At 51.6% G+C, this 17,465-nt stretch overlaps 1 protein-coding gene across 28 annotated transcripts in view; it reads left to right on the top strand.

Moving 5' to 3' along the window:
- Nucleotides 1–17,465, top strand: part of Wnk2 (WNK lysine deficient protein kinase 2) — a 112,273-nt gene that overhangs the window by 61,086 nt on the left and 33,722 nt on the right. For 21 of the 28 annotated variants that reach the window (XM_030247449.1, XM_030247446.1, XM_011244426.2 and 18 more), the window contains 10 exons: nucleotides 1,948–2,239; nucleotides 5,386–5,585; nucleotides 8,663–8,818; nucleotides 9,239–9,430; nucleotides 10,825–11,352; nucleotides 13,347–13,454; nucleotides 14,694–14,987; nucleotides 15,449–15,498; nucleotides 16,366–16,534; nucleotides 16,603–16,719. In XM_030247449.1, coding sequence (XP_030103309.1) covers nucleotides 1,948–2,239; nucleotides 5,386–5,585; nucleotides 8,663–8,818; nucleotides 9,239–9,430; nucleotides 10,825–11,352; nucleotides 13,347–13,454; nucleotides 14,694–14,987; nucleotides 15,449–15,498; nucleotides 16,366–16,534; nucleotides 16,603–16,719 — 2,106 coding nt within the window. The remainder of the gene's footprint in view (nucleotides 1–1,947; nucleotides 2,240–5,385; nucleotides 5,586–8,662; nucleotides 8,819–9,238; nucleotides 9,431–10,824; nucleotides 11,353–13,346; nucleotides 13,455–14,693; nucleotides 14,988–15,448; nucleotides 15,499–16,365; nucleotides 16,535–16,602; nucleotides 16,720–17,465) is intronic. The other 7 variants (NM_029361.4, NM_001290313.1, NM_001290311.1 and 4 more) reach the window with 2 other exon arrangements.

Genomic DNA, 17,465 nt, shown 5'->3' with positions numbered 1-17,465 from the left:
TGATCTGGACAATCCCCCTGGAAAGTTGGAGAGTGTTACCGAGAACGACTCCCACCCCCACCGCATACTGTTGGAGAGTGAGCTGCTGCCTAGCACCCTTCACCCAGAGTACATCCCTGTCTGTCGTTTCCCATGAAGCAGGGGGTTTCTCTTGTACTCAGAATCAAAAATACCATCAGCATGCTACCGCCATTCCTCAGGACCCTTGGATTCTTGGTGTCCCAAGCGTTAGGGGCTCCGTGGCTCTTCAGTCCTCTGTCTTCTGTGGCCTGACCCTTGGGAAGAGCTCAGACTCCCCTTTGGGGTAGGCAGTGCATCCTTAGGAATCTCACAGAAGGGGCCGCTTTGTCACCGTAGCCTGCCTGGGGCGATATGTTTCTGTCCGTTCCATTGTGTAGAATACTTGCTCTGAGACAACACAGCACAGTTATATTGAGATGTCCAAAGCCTCACAGGAGATTACCCTGACCATCACACTCAGAGTGCTCCTGCCTGTGCAGGCTTCAAGTTGGGGGAAAGGCCTCTCATGAGGTACAGTCAGGTGTCAGCCAGGGCTGGTGGCCCATGTAACAGAGGACCCAAGTTCCCTGCTGATGGGTCTCTGGGAGAATAGCTCATAATGTGGTCTCACCCAGTGCAGTAATGCCCGAGAGAAATGGGGTGTGTGTCAGCAGGAGTTTGGGGGTGGGGGATAAGGAGACTCAGATGCACAGAGACAGGAAAGGAGATAGGGTGAGACTCTTCACACCTCCCAACCTGATTCCAGTGGAATACCCTGTCCCTCTTGTCCTCACGTGTGGCCTGTATCTCTGTGTTGCCACTTATTCTGGTGTTCTGATGCTCAGATGTCCTGGATTTGCCCTAGTACTGGCTCACATGTCATTGTGCACGTCCCTGTCTTTCCCTGAGCTTGCCCAGGCAATTCTGGCTTATCTTCCTTGTTCTCCTGCCCAGCCCTGAGACATTGAGCCAGTGGCAATTCTGGTTTCCTGTGGTCTCTCAGGATTGTGGACGTCGTTTCAGGACCCTTAGGTTAGGCACAGCTCATGGAGACAAGTTATCTGCACATTCACGTACAAGTGCCATCTGTGTGCCTCTGGGTTCACGACTATTTTACTGATAGCGGTACCATGGGTCCATTCCACACTCAAGGCCAGCCTGGTCTACCTAGTGAGTTCCATGCCAGCTAGGGACACACAGTGAAATCTGGCCTTTCAAAAAAAAAAAAAAAAAAAAAAACAACTCATTTTCTTTCTTTAAAAAAAAAAAGATTAATGTTTAGACTATGTGTATGGGGGCGGGGGGGGGGTGGGCTGGAGTGGGTAGTGATGATAATATCCATAGCTGTGCAGTGCCCAGGAGTCCAGAAGAGGGTGTCAGATCCCCTGGAGTTGGAATTACTGTGCTGGGGACAGAACTCTTGTCTTCTTAACCACTGAGCTGTTTCTCCAGCATCCCCACTCATTCTCCCTAGAACTGTGGTCTTCATGAAGGGAAGGGGCTTAATCCCAGCTTTTCATGAGTCCCAGTCAGCTCCTGCGATCCAACCATTGTAGGGGTCTCTGTGTCAGGAAGTGGCTTTGCCACAGACATTCCCAGCTTGCCCTGTTTTCCCTGGAGATCCTGACATGCTCTGCTGATAAAAGGAGTTTAGGATTTTTGTCAGGCCCACATGTTCCTCGTACCGCTTTCCAATGACCAAATGGACCTCCTCCTCCCTGGATGGTCGAGGTTTACAAGATCACTGAATACTTGTTGCGTGTGAGCTGCCATCCCACACACTGGAGCCTATAAACTTCAAAGAGTGTTGAAGATCCTGAGGTGTCTAAGGAGACCCAAGGACTGTGGTAGGGGTGGTCCTGAGCACTAGGGTGTGTATGATTGTGTAAGTGATGCATGCTGGATGGCTGATCCCCAACACACTTGACCACGTGTCTGCCTTTGCAGATCGATTCTGGATTTTTCCATGAGAGTGATGTGAAGATTGTGGCCAAGTCCATCCGTGACCGGGTGGCACTGATTCAGTGGCGGCGTGAGAGGATCTGGCCTGCACTGCAGTCTCAGGAGCCAAAGGACTCTGGCAGCCCTGACAAGGCCAGGGGTCTGCCAGCACCCCTGCAGGTCCAGGTGACCTACCACGCACAGAGTGGGCAGCCTGGGCAGCCAGAACCTGAGGAGCCTGAGGCCGACCAGCATCTCCTGCCCCCTACCTTGCCAGCTAGCGTTACCTCCTTAGCCTGTGAGTATATGGAGTGTAGGGTCACCACAGTCAGCTATGTCCTTTCTCCCATCCCTACCAGCATAACCAGTTTTAGGGCAAAGCAAAACAAAGTCCTCAACTTTTATTATGATACTCTGTGAAAATGGCAGATACCCAGTGAGCTCCTGCCTGTCCTCAAGTGGCTGGGTTGTTGCTTCCAGCAGTAAGTGGTCCCCTGGAGCTTTGGTGAAGCTTTGGTCTCCCATTCCAGGCTCACTTCCTGCTAGCCGCCTTGTGCCAGGGCACATGGTGATCTCTTAAGAGAGCATGTCCTGGGGTTATAAGGCTAACAGATGTCCCCCAGGTGCTAGGACACGTGGGTCCCGATTCCTTGGCCAGTCCAGGCTTGTTCCTACTGCCTGCCCTGCAGGGTATGGGCGATTGTTTCAGAAAAAGGATTGGGCTTTCCCTACATCCCCCAGTGACTTTGTGAGCAGAGGGCCAAGGATTGCTGAGTCTGACTTCCCAGGTCAGATGTCCTTGACCTAGTAGGGTCTGAAGGAACCACTTCCACCTGCGAATCTGTGGACTGGCAGTTGGTTCTTTATTCTCTCTTAGAGGAACAGTCCTGGCCTCATGGAGGGATAGATACAAAGGCCAAGGGAAGTACCATTACCAGTCTCTGGGTGAGGGGGATGACTGCAGCGGACCACATGGTGGCTGGTTGGCTTGGAGTGTTTACCACCGAGATCATTCACCTCCGCTCTAGCTCTCAGGAGAAACCCCTGAGAGCATTTGTCCACTTTCAAGGGGTTGTCTCTCCAGAGGTGCATTGGATACAGGCTTCCTCAGAGACCATCCTGAGAGGATCCAGTAAGTCTCAGGACAGGCAGCCAGTGTCCTTTTTGCCTCCTGTGTCTGAAACCTCAGCAGTGAGCTGAGGCAGGAGACATAGCTTTGCCCACTCTGTGAACCAGCCTGGAACAGAGCAGCAGAGCTCAGTGACCTGCCCAGACCAACATTTGAGGCTATCCATGTGGAAAGGCTGAGGCCCTGTGTATTTAATATTCAGCCCCCTTTGCTGGGGACTCAAATAGCGTCCAAGAGTGCAAATGAGCGGTCCTCACTTTGAAGTCCTTTGCCCACTGTTTATTTCACCCCACGCTGAGCTCCGCACACTGTGCTTCAGAGAGATCCAGCTTGGGACCTAGAAACAATGTCCCGATTGTGGTCAGATGCTGAAGGTCACGGTGACCCAATATGAAAAAAATCCCATAGAGTTGGAGAGTAGGCGATAACTTCACACCAAGCGTAGGAATTCTCTCCCCTTCCTATGTGGCTCGGGACACCAAGGGGTGAGGCACTGAGGCCATGGCTTTTGAAAGGCACAACTCCAGCCCTCTGTGTGGCTTTTCAAAGGATTCTGTTCACTTTCTGTATTTTATTTAAAATAGATGGTATAGTCATATTTTTCAGAATTTTAAACCCCTAAGGTGTCCAGGAAAGTCACTTGTCCTCCCAGAGGCAACAGCTACCACCTAGTCTTTTAACCGTACTTCCAGAGATGGTCTACATGACACACACATACACACACACACACAGGCAGACACATAGCATTATATGTACAGATGCACACCCAGTGTAATCCATGGATGCAAAGACATACACATATATCATATATCATACTTACCTCTGTACTCACATGGACATATGTATACACACACTCGCACATGTGTGCACCTCCACACATGGGACTATATATGTGGACATGTATGCATGAATATACTCACCAGCTGGCGGTGGTGCCTACTTTTAATCCCAGCACTTGGGAGGCAGAGGCAGTCAGATCTCTGAGTTCGAGGACAGCCTGGTCTACAAAGTGAGTTCCAAGACAGCCAGGGCTACACAGAGAAACCCTATCTGTAAAAACCAAATACATGTATGCATATGTGTATGTGTGTGTATGCATACATGCATGTATGTTTGTATGTATGTATATGCGTGCACACATATATGCCTGCATACGTGATGTGATATACATGAGAACACATAATTGCATACCCTCATTCCCCTTTCTTCAGCAATGGACAGCACCCTCAAATGCCCTTCTGCCCACTGCTCTGGGCTTTTTGTCTTCATTTTCTTCCCTGACTGTGAGAGTTCTACAGTGACTGACGATTCTCTGCCTCACCACTGGTAAGGACTCCAGATAACACATTGCCTGCACAGGATCACGGAGCACACACTTGTGTTGAACGATACCCCACCACATCGACTCTCACAACTCTTCCCTAGCAGTCCAGACCAACCTGAGCAGGTGGCCTCTGCTGTGCCACGTGTTGAGGACCACGCAACACAACTCATGGGAGCGGGGTTGGTTAACCAAGTGAAATTGTAATTATGCATGTAATCTATACAAGTCACTTGCAGTATTTAAAGTGTCACACACATGGTTGGAGCTGTGCCTCTTGAATCTTGTTAGGGTGAGGGCCACCTTCTTCTTCCCCACCTCCCTCTCTCCTGTGTTGTCTCCCTCTCCCCTCCCTTCCTGTCCGTCTAGGTAGAAGTGGTCGCTCTAATGAGCAGTTGGCTCGTGTAAAGCCAGAGCCGCTTGTGTAATTGGTTTTGCCCAATTAAGCCTCGGCGTTCCTTGTCTTCTTAGGTTAAGATCACTCTTTGGAAAGATTGTGAGGGCAGAACCAGCAGGGCTCCCCCCTCACTTGGTTTGAATCATCAGTGGGCAGAGCCCTCACTCTGAAACAGCCCCCTGTGAAAATTGCTTGGTGTTTTGGTGGCTTTTGGGATCCTTAAGCATAACCTCAAAGCGCTGTTTCAGATGGGTTTCCGGTTTTCATTCATCACTGGCTGACCATGCGGGCAGGCTGCCTTGCCAAGTACCAGAGCAGGGCAGCCTCAACACCTGCATACCAGAGTGGGCAGGAATGACAGGGCTCGCTTCTGGTGAGCTAGCAAACTTTGCCTACCCTGGCATCAGAGCCTATTGGGATCACAGGCGTGGCTCTCCATGCTGCCGTGTAGTAGGCAACAGTTTAAACAGCATTCCTGAATACAACCCTGACGGTCTTACAGAAGGAGTTTAGGAACAAGCCACTATACCTGCCTGTCGTGCCAGGGACATGGCATTTGGAGGTGTCCATGCTAAGCCATACCTTTGTCCTCCACAGCGGACAGCACCTTTGACAGTGGCCAGGGCTCTACCGTGTACTCGGACTCCCAGAGCAGCCAGCAGAGCATGGTGCTCAGCTCGCTTGTGGACACGGCCCCAACCCCAGCCTCGTGCGTGTGCAGCCCCCCTGTGAGTGAGGGGCCTGGCCTGACCCACAGCCTGCCTACGCTAGGGGCCTTCCAGCAGCCGGCCACTGTGGTAAGTTGAGAGCCACCCTGTTCTTTCCTCTTGGCCTCTTGTCTAGGCTGTGCTAAGGATGGTCAGGGTTAGAATGGCCTATTGTCAGTTCCCAGCCGCATCTCCTTGGGGGTACTTGAGCATGTAGTCCATGGAGGGCCATCTTTCTGGGAGCTATAGAACTGTAGGCTGAGGAGCCTTAGATCTAAAGAACTCCTGGATAAAGAGAATGGGGTGTCTGGGAACAGACCTTAGGGGATTGTTTAGGGAACTGTGATAGAACCAACGTGCCTTATGCTAGGTTGTCACCAATGCCACTCAGGTACGTGATGCTGGTACATTGGGATCCTTTCCAGCCTATCCCAGGGATGACAGGAGTGTATCCGTTATGATGATGGAATTTGAAGCTTTTTATTTTATTTTTATTATTACTACTAATTATTATTTATTTATTTATTTATTTATATTTTTTGGCTTTTTTAAGACAAGGTTTCCCTGTGTGGCCCTGGCTGACCTGGAACTCACTCTGTAGACCAGATCGGCCTTTCTCTGCCTCCCAAGTGCTGGGATTAAGGGTGTGTACCCCCACCAGCTGGAGCTTCGGGTTTTTACCACTGACCGACCTGCTAGGGAGTATCTAAGACTCCCTGCTATGTTTCCCTCCTGGAAGCAGCTGTTACAAGTCAAGGGGGTGAAAATGGGGTTGGAGCAGGAGGCATCTTCAGTATTTGTAGAAGGCGAGAGAGGCTGTGAGGATTCCTGATAGGCAGTGCAAGATCTGAGAAGTCGATGATGAGGGAGGAGTCAGGCAGGACCTTTATTTTATTTTGTGTTTGTGTGATGTGGTATGTGCAGGTGCAAACACCCTTGTGTGTACATATGGAGACTAGAGACCCGCATCAGGAGTCTGTACCTTACTTTTTCTCTCACTGAACTTGGAGCTCCCTGGCTGGCCAACAGGCCTCTGGGATCCTCCCTGTCCCTTGCCTCCTGTCACTGAGAGTACAGGTGTGCTCTGGATGCAAACTAGAGCCTTTATGCTTGCATGGCAAGCCCTGTGATTTTTGCCTTTTCTCTACACATTGAGGAAAATGCTTGTTTCACGTTTCTTAGTGCTCCGCCTGAGAATTTGCCTATGACCTGGGTGGTGCAGCTGAGTCCTGAGAGGGCAATTAAGGCCCGTGGATGAGCTCCATCCCCACCCCGTCACTCGAGAGCTGTCCCCCACCATGTTGGTACCCACTGTTGTCACAGTCTTGGACTGCTGTGGTGGCTTCTTGGCCCTAGCTGAACTCTGCTGTGTGGCGTTTGTCCTCGATCACACAGGTTCTCTTCCCCGTGTCCACACAGAGTGGAACAGTTCCAAAGGCCCAGCAAACCTCTGGGAAAAGCAATCAACACTGGATTGTGTCTGCCTCTGCTTCCCTGAGCCCCAGGATTCTCTGTGATGCGCACATTGGCAATTTTATTCAATTTACAAAATGAAATGAGGTTTGGTTTTAAATGGCCAGAAGACCTCATATAAGAGGACCTGCTGCCCCAGAGGCTTGCTTGTTCTTACAAGCTGGGGCTGAGCCAAAATGTCCTGCCTGCCTCTCTCATGCCTTCCAATCATGGTTAGGGCTGTAATGTACTAACTGCTGGTCCTCACCAGGCCCCTTCTGTCCTATGCGTCTTCAGTGTCACCCTCCACATGTCAATCAGGAAACTGGGCAGAGACCACAGCTGTAGACTCAGGGCCAGAGCGTTTCATCCTCTTTCCCTGCCTCCTGATGTAAAGATAACTTAGACAGAAAGCATGGCTGTGCTGTGGACAGTACATCCTGGCCTCTTGGTATTTTCTGAAGCAGGCTGCTGTGGTGATGTACCTCTGGGATTCAGAGGAGGGGGAGGACTAAATGGAAGACCACCAGAAAGAAGTAAAGGGTCACTAGGCCCTGCCTTTACTTCTGAGCCACATACAGTGACCCAATCTGTCTTGACCTGGTCTAGCTGGGGCCAACTCACCTGTCTATGGTTTTAGGTAAATCCGACTTTGAGACTTGATCCCAAATACACCTATTCCCCCACATTATTGCCTAAAGTATCAGGAAAGGAGAAGCGAGAGGATATTTTGGAAATCCCTGTTCCTCTGCCTCCCAGCAATGTCCTAGGAAAGTCTGCTGGAGAGTGGTAGGCATCAATCTCTCCTCTGAGCCCTGAACTTATGTTCAGAGATACTCCGCACAGCCCTTCCACTGCCAATACCCTCACTGTTGTAAAGTGAACCCTGCATAGACAGAGGTTTTCTCATAAGTGCTATAGACTCTGTCTCTGCACAATGAAGATGCTTAGAGCAAAACATAGTAATACAGGACTGCAGAGGACCCGGTTTGATTCCCTGCACTCACATGGTGGCTGACAAACATCGTTGACTCTAGTACCATGGGATCCGGTCTCTGCTTCTGGAGTCACAGACATACACGCAGGCAAAACACCATGCACATGAGTTTTTTATACAAAACAAAACAAAGAAGCCTGCAAAATATTGACAAAGTAGCAGCAACTCCTCAGCCTCGGCCTCCGTGGCCTGGTTTCCTGTTCTTTTGTTGGCTGCACACACCAATACCCTTCCTACATGGCGGCCCTGTTTCTGTCCCCTAGTGGCTAAGTCTCAGGGGCCCTTTCCTTGCCAAAGGCTTCACTGTGCTAGCTTTGTTCCCGTTCCTGTGTGTGCTGGTACCTTCCCAGTAGCTGCAGGTTATATGCTTGTATCTCTACAATATGAACTATCCGTACGGCTTCATCCTCTGTAGTCTGAGTCATGTCTGTCATGAGCTATCCACAGCCTATATCCTAAAGAGTCTTTCTACAGTGCTGGAAACCTCTGTCTCTGCTGGTCTTTCTACATGGTTGAGTAATACTCCACGGGCCTTATGTTCTGGAACACACCCTGTTTGGGAGCTGTGGCCACATGTGGCTTTTCAGCATTGTTCAATGTTGTAGGGCCACCCCACCTGGCTTCTTCTGAGTCACCTTGCTCAGAAGGTGGGGAGGGGGCTGGGCACAGGAATTAGAAGGGCCAAGGGTAGCCACTAAATATAGCCTATCCTCCGCAGCCTGGCCTGTCTGTGGGCCCTGTGCCACCCCCTGCCCGCCCTCCACTCCTCCAGCAGCATTTTCCAGAATCTTCCATGAGCTTCACCCCTGTGCTGCCACCACCCAGCACCCCTGTGCCCACGGGCCCAAGCCAGCCAGCACCCCCAGTCCAGCAGGTAAGCGTGACACTTCATGTTATCATCTTAAATAGTCCCCCTTATGGGGGAGGTCTGCAGTTTGTAACACAAGGCCTGCTCATGGAAAACTGCTTACACATAATATTTTTATAAGCTGGCTCCAGATTAGCAGGAGTTTGTGAGCCGTATGTGGACGTATGTTGTGAACGGAATTCGCCGTGTGCATGTGAGTGTTGTGTGTGAAAACATGCAGTCTTGAAGTTATACAGGGGTGTATATGCAAGTGATGTGGCCACTGTGTGTGTGTGTGTGTATCTGAGTGTATATGTGGGAGTGTACATGTAGGGGAGGGTTTATATAAGTGAGCAAGTGCAAGCTTGTACAAGCCTGTGCGAGCCTGTGCGAGGGGCACTGGGTTTCTCCTGTGTCTGAGCACAAGGCTTCCTTTTCTTCCTCCAGCCTCTTCCAATGGCCCAACCACCTACCCTGCCACAGGTCCTGGCCCCACAGCCCATGGGCACTGTCCAGCCAGTACCCTCTCATTTGCCTCCATACCTGGCTCCAACCTCCCAGGTCGTGGCCCCTGCTCAGCTGAAGCCTCTCCAGATGCCACAGCCACCTCTGCAACCTCTTGCTCAAGTCCCTCCGCAGGTACCTCTGGCCCATATTCTGCTCACCCCAGGGGTGGGGTACCAGGCCATGGACCAGGCCTGTTCATGCGTGTCTCCAGGGGCTTCTAGCTAGGGAGGTAGGTTTAGCAGCATGGTATCGTACCCTGTGTATTGTATGTCTCATGCTTCGGGGCACCTGTGACTGCCAGAACAGGGCAGGTCTTGGGCATAGCCTTTTTTGTCTGGTTTCCCTCTGTCCCAGGCTGAGATCCCTCTGGGTGTAAGTGGTGTATATGGGGGTCCCTCAAGGAGTGAGTGAGGTAGCTGTCATCCCATTATTTCTGGATTGCTAACCAGGATAGGAAAGGGTTGGTCCAAGCCAAGGGCAAGGCTCTCCTTGTGGTGACTGGGTGAGCATAGAAAACCACCTGCTTGCTTTGGAGGATTGTCCTGCAGAGCTCTGAGAAGCCAGCTAAGGGTGAATCCTTAGAGGTGCACTTGTCACTGCAGGTGGCTTTTAGCTGTTTGTCACATGCAGCACAGTGGATTTGTGAGTTTGTGTGTGTGTGTATGTCCTCATAATTGTACAGAGATGTAATTAACATGATACTTGTGAGAACGCAGAGCACTGCTTATGGGAATAGCTATGGAGGCCAAAATGCTTACTTAACCCTCCAGGTCAGACACTACCTGATACGAAGAGAACCAACAGAAGGTTCTCAACTGTATGCTGTTGAAAGGCCAAGTGCGGCCAGAGAGATGGCTCAGTGGTTAAGAGCACTGACTGCTCTTCCAGAGGTCCTGAGTTCAAGTCCCAGCAACCACATGGTGGCTCACAACCATCTGTAATGGGATCTGGCATCATCTTCTGGTGTGTCTGAAGACAGCTACAATGTATTCATATAAGTAAAATAAATAAATCTTTAGGAAGGAAGGAAGGAAGGAAGGAAGGAAGGAAGGAAGGAAGGAAGGAAGGAAGGCAGGCCGGTCGGCCAAATGCTACAGGGAGTGAATGGCATTGCCTCACCTATCAAAGGTTATGCTGAGAGCCCTCCAAGGGGCCGGCTTCCATGGAGTCCACAGGATGAGACCTTGGACTGATGAGAAACTTGGTGACTGGGCTAGCCCATTAGCTTTGATAGTGAGAGCCCTGTGGTCATCCTCTGATTCCATATGAGAACAATCCTGACTCCCTTGGAGCCACCAGCCAGCCCATTGGAGATTTGGACATACTGACCACTCCACGCTGGTGCCAGGGGGGCGTATCCAGCACGTGGGTCTCCTGTTCTGCTTGACCGTGTTTATAATGCTCTATGGCAGCTTACTAGGAGCCACTTCATCACCAGCAGCTGTTTGGGGGGCTGAGCCACTTCCCACAGCTGCTGCAGGCCCCCGGATGGCAGCCTGACTAACGTGCTGCTATACCTTTTTCAGATGCCTCAGATGCCTGTGGTCCCCCCCATCACCCCCTTAACAGGACTCGATGGCCTCCCTCAGACCCTCACTGACCTGCCGGCCGCAAACGTGGCCCCCGTGCCACCACCTCAGTATTTCTCACCTGCTGTGATCTTGCCAAGCCTCACAACACCCCTGCCCACATCACCGGCCCTGCCTATGCAGGCTGTCAAGTTGCCTCATCCCCCTGGAACACCCCTGGCTGTGCCCTGTCAGACCATCGTGCCAAATGCACCAGCTGCTATCCCCCTGTTGGCCGTGGCCCCGCAGGGTGTGGCTGCACTGTCTATCCATCCAGCGGTGGCCCAGATCCCAGCCCAGCCTGTGTACCCAGCAGCCTTTCCACAGATGGTACCTGGAGACATCCCACCCTCACCCCACCACACGGTGCAGAGCTTACGGGCCACCCCTCCACAGCTGGCCTCACCTGTGCCTCCTCAGCCTGTCCAGCCCAGTGTCATTCATCTACCTGAGCAGGCTGCTCCAACTGCTGCCTCAGGGACCCAGGTAATCCACTGTGGGGGTGGACACTCAGTGCCTGGAGATCCCCGAGGACTAGTTTTAAGATGTTCTTGAGCTGTTCCCGTCACAAGGTCACGACTCCTGTTAGTACCTAAATTCAAAGGTACGTAAGACCAGGCAGGAAGGCAGTTCTGTCCTGTGGTTAATCTTTCTCTCTCTCTCTATTGTTTTTAGCATGCATTTAATTTTAGAATGTTTTGCCTACATGTATGTAACGCACTATCTATGTACCTGCCTGGGGTTGGCACAGGGTGTCAGGTTCTCTGGAACTGGAGTGAGTGATGGTTGTAAGTCACCATGTAGGTGTTAGGGAATCGAACTCAAGTCTTCTACAAGAACAACGAGTGCTGTTAACTCTAAGCCATCTTCAGGCCCCAGTTAGCCTTTCCTATGAAGGGAATGTTGGAAGCCGAGACCTGAGGCAGTGGAGCATCTGCTGCCTCTTCAGGAGCTGGGGGCATCAGGATGGCCGATGTGTTCCCCACTCCTTCCCTACTTCTGCTTTGTGGTTGAGCACTCCCTCAGCCTCAGGCCAGTGCTGGCAGTCCTGTTGGCCTCAAGTGACCCCTCTGTGGGTACCAGGACTTGCATGTACCCTAGGCTAACCCTTCCCAGACCACAAAGCAAGGCAGAATGCACATTCCTGTGTGAACAGAAGGAACAAAGCAGAGAGCAGTAAGGGGGTCTGAGGATACTGAGCTGCCAGATGGAAGATGATGTTCAACTGCCCTGGTGTCGGGTGGAGATTCGTACAGTGTGCCAGGCTGACTATGAGTGGATGTGTGGTATATAGGGATGCTTGCCTTGTTGCAAGAGGCCTGCCATGTAGCTTCACACACCTGCATAAGGCATTTATGTTTGAGTTTCTGGTCTGTTCTGTTTAAACCCACGTGAGGGGAAAAGAAAGCAGACCTGGGCCTCCCTCCCTCTGAATTCAGAGACCATTCATTAGAAGCTTTTTCTACTGGGATGTCTCCCACTGGGTGACTGATGTAGATACTCTCTCTCTCTCTACCTGGCAGCATCCCCCCATTCATATTTTCTCTCTCTCTCTCTCTCTCTCTCTCTCTCTCTCTCTCTCTCTCTCTCTCTCTCTCTCTCTCTCACCTCCCCACCTGACACTTTCACCTGAGAGAGTCTCCAAACCTGACCTCACCCCTGTCAACACTATGCCTTGACAGCTCTAAAGCCAAGGCACATCCCCTGACGTTTGAACCTCTGATGCAAACTGACACCTTCTCCTGGCTTTGCTGTGAAGTGTCCAGTGGGACAGACTGGTGTCAGGTGCTATATGGCTCAGTTTTGTGCTGCTCACTCAGAACGCGTACACAACCCCCTCAATTCGACGTCCCACTTTCTCATTTCTGGAGACGGGGTGGGGTGGGAGTCGTGTTTATTGGCCCCCTAGAACACATTTGTCTGAAAAAAGCCAGTGGGAAGAAATTTGTTGGTCCTGTGTTCTCACTGAGTGAGCTGCATGTGTGAGTTGTCAGTGTCTGCTGAGCTCACTGATGGCTGGGGTGAGGCTAAGCAGCGACTGTGTGTGCAGAGAGCAGGGTCTGGCACCATCTGTGTGCTCTGGGTGCAGAAGAGCAGGGTCTGGCACCGTCTCTGTGTCCTGGGCCTTTTTTCTCCTGCTGGCCTTTCTGGTTGCTGCAGATTGATTGGTGGGTTCTTCAGTTGGCTAATAGAGCTTCTAGGGTTTTATTTTACTTTTAATCTTTAAAAAAGATTTGTTTTTATTTTTAATTATTTGTCTAGGTATGTTCGTATGTATGAGCGGAGGTGTCCACAGAGGCATTGGGTCCCTGTAGAGCCAGAGTTACAGGTTGTTGTGAGCTGCCTGACATGAATTCTGGGAAAGAAACTTGGGTCCTTGGCAAGAGCAATATGTGCTCAATCACTGAGCCGTCTCTCCAGGCCTGGTTTCTTTTTATTTTTAAATAGCTTGCTTGTTTGCTTGTTTGTTTGTTTAATAGGTGGAGTTGTTCATGTGTTGTACACATGTAGAGGTCAGAGGACAACTTGCAGAAGTTGATTTTCTCCTCCTACCGTGTGGGTCCCGGGGATCAAACTCAGGTCATCAGGTTTGATGGCAGAGCCTTTACCCGCTGAGCCATCTCGCTGACTGTCTTAGTTGAGGTTACTATTGCTGTGGCAAAAACACTGTCACCAGAAGCAGCTTCAGGAGGAGAGGGTTTATTTGCCTTCTACTTCCGCGTCACCTTTCATCACAGGAGAAAGTCACACTGGGCAGGAGCCTGGAGCCAGGAGCTGATGCAGAGGGCATGGAGGGCACTGCTTTCTGGCTTGCTTGGCACCTTGACTTGCTCAGCCTGCTTTCTTACAGAACACAGAGCCATCAGCCCAGGCATGGCCCCACCCACAGTGGATCACTAATGAAGAAAATGTTCTACAGGCTTGCCTCCAGCCCTCCAGCCTCATCTTAGGGAGGCGCTTTCTCAACGGAGGCGCTTTCTTCTCTCTAAGGACTTTCACTTGTGTCAAGTTGACATAAAACTATCCAAGACCCTGACCCCCCTAATAATTTTTTTTTAAATTACGTTTAGCTTCTAAAAGTTTATTGATGAGCTGGGCTGGCTGCCCTCCGGCATCCCTTCCAGCAGAGGGAGTGTGTGTGCAGAAAAGAAGTGGCCCCTGACCCTGCAAGGGTGGCTAAGCAAATACAGGTCTAAGTGAATGTTGCTGTTCCTAAGAGATAGTGCCTGAATTTCCAATCTCTCAGCCCACCCGGGGCTGTGGATGGTGTGTTGCCACAATGAAGTCTATGGACTCCTCCTTCTCTTACTTTTGATTCCCCAAAGAAGTGTTAGAGAGAAACACCCACGGGGCAGGAGAGGGGGAAGTATAGCTAGAATTCTGCATCACTTGAGAGATGGCAGGTACCTGAGTACTCTTAGGGTGCACCTGCGGCTAGAAACAGCTACCCGCTGCTCTGAACTAGGTTGAAGGCCAGAGAAGCAGGACACTGATATGCCAGGGAAACCACCGGAGCCCAGCTCAGATACTAAGTGTGTGTTGCCTTGTGACTCTTCATCTGGGCTTATCCTGAAGTTCTTAGGCGTCTAGGCCGATGTATTCCCACACAGAGGTGTGTGAGGAGGCTCGTGTATGATCCCTTCTGCCAAATCCATATTATCCCAGGTGTGCTTTTGGACAAGGATTGCTTCCGGGGAACATGTGGATAGGAAAGAGTCATTTCTTTATCCTCCCTAACCTGTGTGCTCACTGATGTGGCTGGGCACAGCCTCTGCCACTGCCCCCTGGTACCCAGCCTGTGTTCTTCTTATCCCTTGTGCCCCCAGGTCCTGCTGGGCCACCCTCCTTCATACACCGCGGACGTTGCTGCTCCAGTCTCTGCTGTGTCCCTGCCGCCTGCTGTCCTTTCCCCTCCTCTGCCAGATACTCTGCTGCCTACTGTCCCTGACCTCCTGCCCAAGGTCCCCAGCTCTCTGGCCCCTACAGTGGTCGCAGCCTCTCAGAGTGCGCCCGCACAGACCTCTTCACTCCTCCTGCCAACAAACCCACCCCTGCCCACTGGGCCTGCAGTTGCTGGCCCCTGCCCTGCAGTCCAGCTGATGGTGGAAGTGGCTCAAGAGGTGTGTGCCCCTTGTTCCCTGCTCAAGCCACCTGGGGTCTCAGCCCTGGAGGTGAGGGAAGTTTGCCCGAGGCACAGTGTTCTCTGGAACAGATACTGCAAGCTGCTCTGCCTCTCTCCCTCTGCACTGGCCCACATTAGGAGGACAAACATGAATTTCAGAAATGGGTTTTCCTCAGAGAGCCGTATGCAGGTTGCCGAGGGCTTTCACAAACCCTGTGTGTCCTTTTTTAGGGAATGATCAAAGTAGGTTAGCAATTTGTGGAAGGAAGCAGCCCTGGGTTTCAAGAATCTGCTTGCCTCTAAGCCTTTCAAGCTTACCCTCGCCACATACTGGGCCCTGTGTGGAGAGAGCCTCAGAGGAGGCAGGGAGGCAGCTGCATGCTGTGGCTGGCCTCACCACTGAGGGGAGGCAGATCCGCACAGTGTAACCCTGTTCTCTTTATTCTGTTCTTATTTTAGGAGCAGGTCTCACAAGACAAACCCCCTGGCCCCCCACAGAGCTCCGAGAGGTACCGCTCTGCCTTGCCCTCAGGATGGGTGGGGGGTGCAGGCTCAGGAGCCAGCTTGGCCCAGCCTAGTACTGTTTGGCACGCTCATTCAGATCCTGCCCTAGTTTGCCAGGACACTATAGGATTTTTAACAGATATCACGCCCCCCCCCCTTTTCCAAATCTGACCCAGAGTAGCTCAGGGACTGTCTTTCTGGTCGTTGTCAATCCAGGATGAATCCTGGTTGCTGTCAGCCTCTGCCTGCTAGGCTATGGGTCCTGGTACTAGATCTTGTCAGTCCAGGTTAAGGTCTGGTTGTTGTTGGTCCCTGCTGAGCTGTGGGTCCTGGCATTAGTCCTTGTGGTGAGGACATTCCACAAAGGGAAGATAATGGGCAGAGCCTCAGTACTCTATGGTATGCCTAGGCCCAGATGTTCAGGTCTCTCCTCCTGTGATCCGGGGTGGCAGTGCTGGTCTTATTGGAGTGGGTATGAGAGGTAACTGGGATCCCACCATCCCAGAAAACTGGATGTTGTGCATGCAGGACTCCATGCTCATGTAAGACTCTACAGTCCTCACGACAGCCTAGAGTGTCTGAGGTCTTGTTTGCACCCATGGGCAAAGTGAAGCATGTAGACCCGTTTCACAGGCAAAAGGCCTACAGGACCATCCAGCCCATCACAGGGAAGCTAGTGCTTCCCCTGGCCCCTGGGTGATATTGAATGGGTACTGGAGGAAGAGAGGTCTTGGTTCCCCTTGAAGGCTGGGTACCATCATCTATCTCTACAGGTCACAACTTTAGGCACTTAAAGCTCCAAGGCTGGACTGACTAGAGTGGGTTTTCTGGCAATCCACATAATGCTGTTAACATTCTTGGTTTTCCCTCAGCTTTGGAGGTTCTGATGTCACCTCTGGAAGAGATCTGAGTGACAGCTGTGAAGGCACCTTTGGAGGGGGCAGGCTGGAGGGAAGGACCGCCCGGAAACACCACCGTAGGTCCACTCGTGCACGCTCGCGGCAGGAGAGGGCCAGCCGGCCCCGGCTCACTATCCTAAATGTGAGTGGCTGCTGTTTGGGGGCACGTGGGTATGAATTCCTCTGCAATCTGATCATGGCTTCCCGCAGGTGTGTAACACGGGGGACAAGATGGTGGAGTGTCAGCTGGAAACGCATAACCATAAGATGGTGACCTTCAAGTTTGACCTCGATGGGGACGCTCCGGATGAGATTGCCACGTACATGGTAAGGCTGGGCCAGGGCTGAGGCCGCCTCCTTGAAGTCCTTAGGCTCTTGAAGAGTTAAAATGTTGAGTTTGGTCCTGCATGGAGGTGTCTGGGTGGCCTGTGGGTTGGGCACAAAACTTAGCAACTGTCCCCAGAGCTGTGGCTCTCCAGGGAGGGCATCAGCTTCCTGCAGATGGTTTTTGTGGGGTTTTCCCCAGACTCCTTAGTAAGGACAATTCACGTACAAAGCACCTGTGCAGCTCTCAATCTAAATTGCATCCTTTTGGTCTCAGGTTTCCCCTGGATTCTAACCCTCCTCTCATCCCATTGCTTTTCCCTTCTTTGAACTCCCCACCAAGCAGTATGTAACTGTACAGACAGCTCATGAGCAATCTATGCTTCCCACAGCCCTCTGCCTTGTTCCCTGCCCCTGCTTTGGGGTTGGAGGCATCCAGAGGCTCCAGAGGAAGCACAGGTGTCCATGGTGGACTGGGGCGCCGTGGGAGTTAACTTGTCTCACTGCTGAGACGAAACACCTGACAGAAGCAAGGAAGGAAGTGTTTAATTTAGCTCACGGCTAGAGAAGGTCTTGGCAGCAGGAGTGTGAGGTGGTTTGTCACCTTGTACCCACAGTCAGGAAGCAGAGAGAGAGGAATTCTGGTACCCAGCCAGCTTTCTCCATTGTACTCAGTCCGGCACTCCAGTCCACATTTAGGATGAGCCTTCCCACCTCAGCGACCCCAAAGTAAAAAGTGCCCAGAGCTT

This window comes from Mus musculus, chromosome 13, assembly GCF_000001635.26.
Source record: "Mus musculus strain C57BL/6J chromosome 13, GRCm38.p6 C57BL/6J".
NCBI lineage: Eukaryota > Metazoa > Chordata > Mammalia > Rodentia > Muridae > Mus > Mus musculus.
Note: the sequence above shows the minus strand (reverse complement) of the source record. Positions and strands in the feature narration are given on the sequence as shown.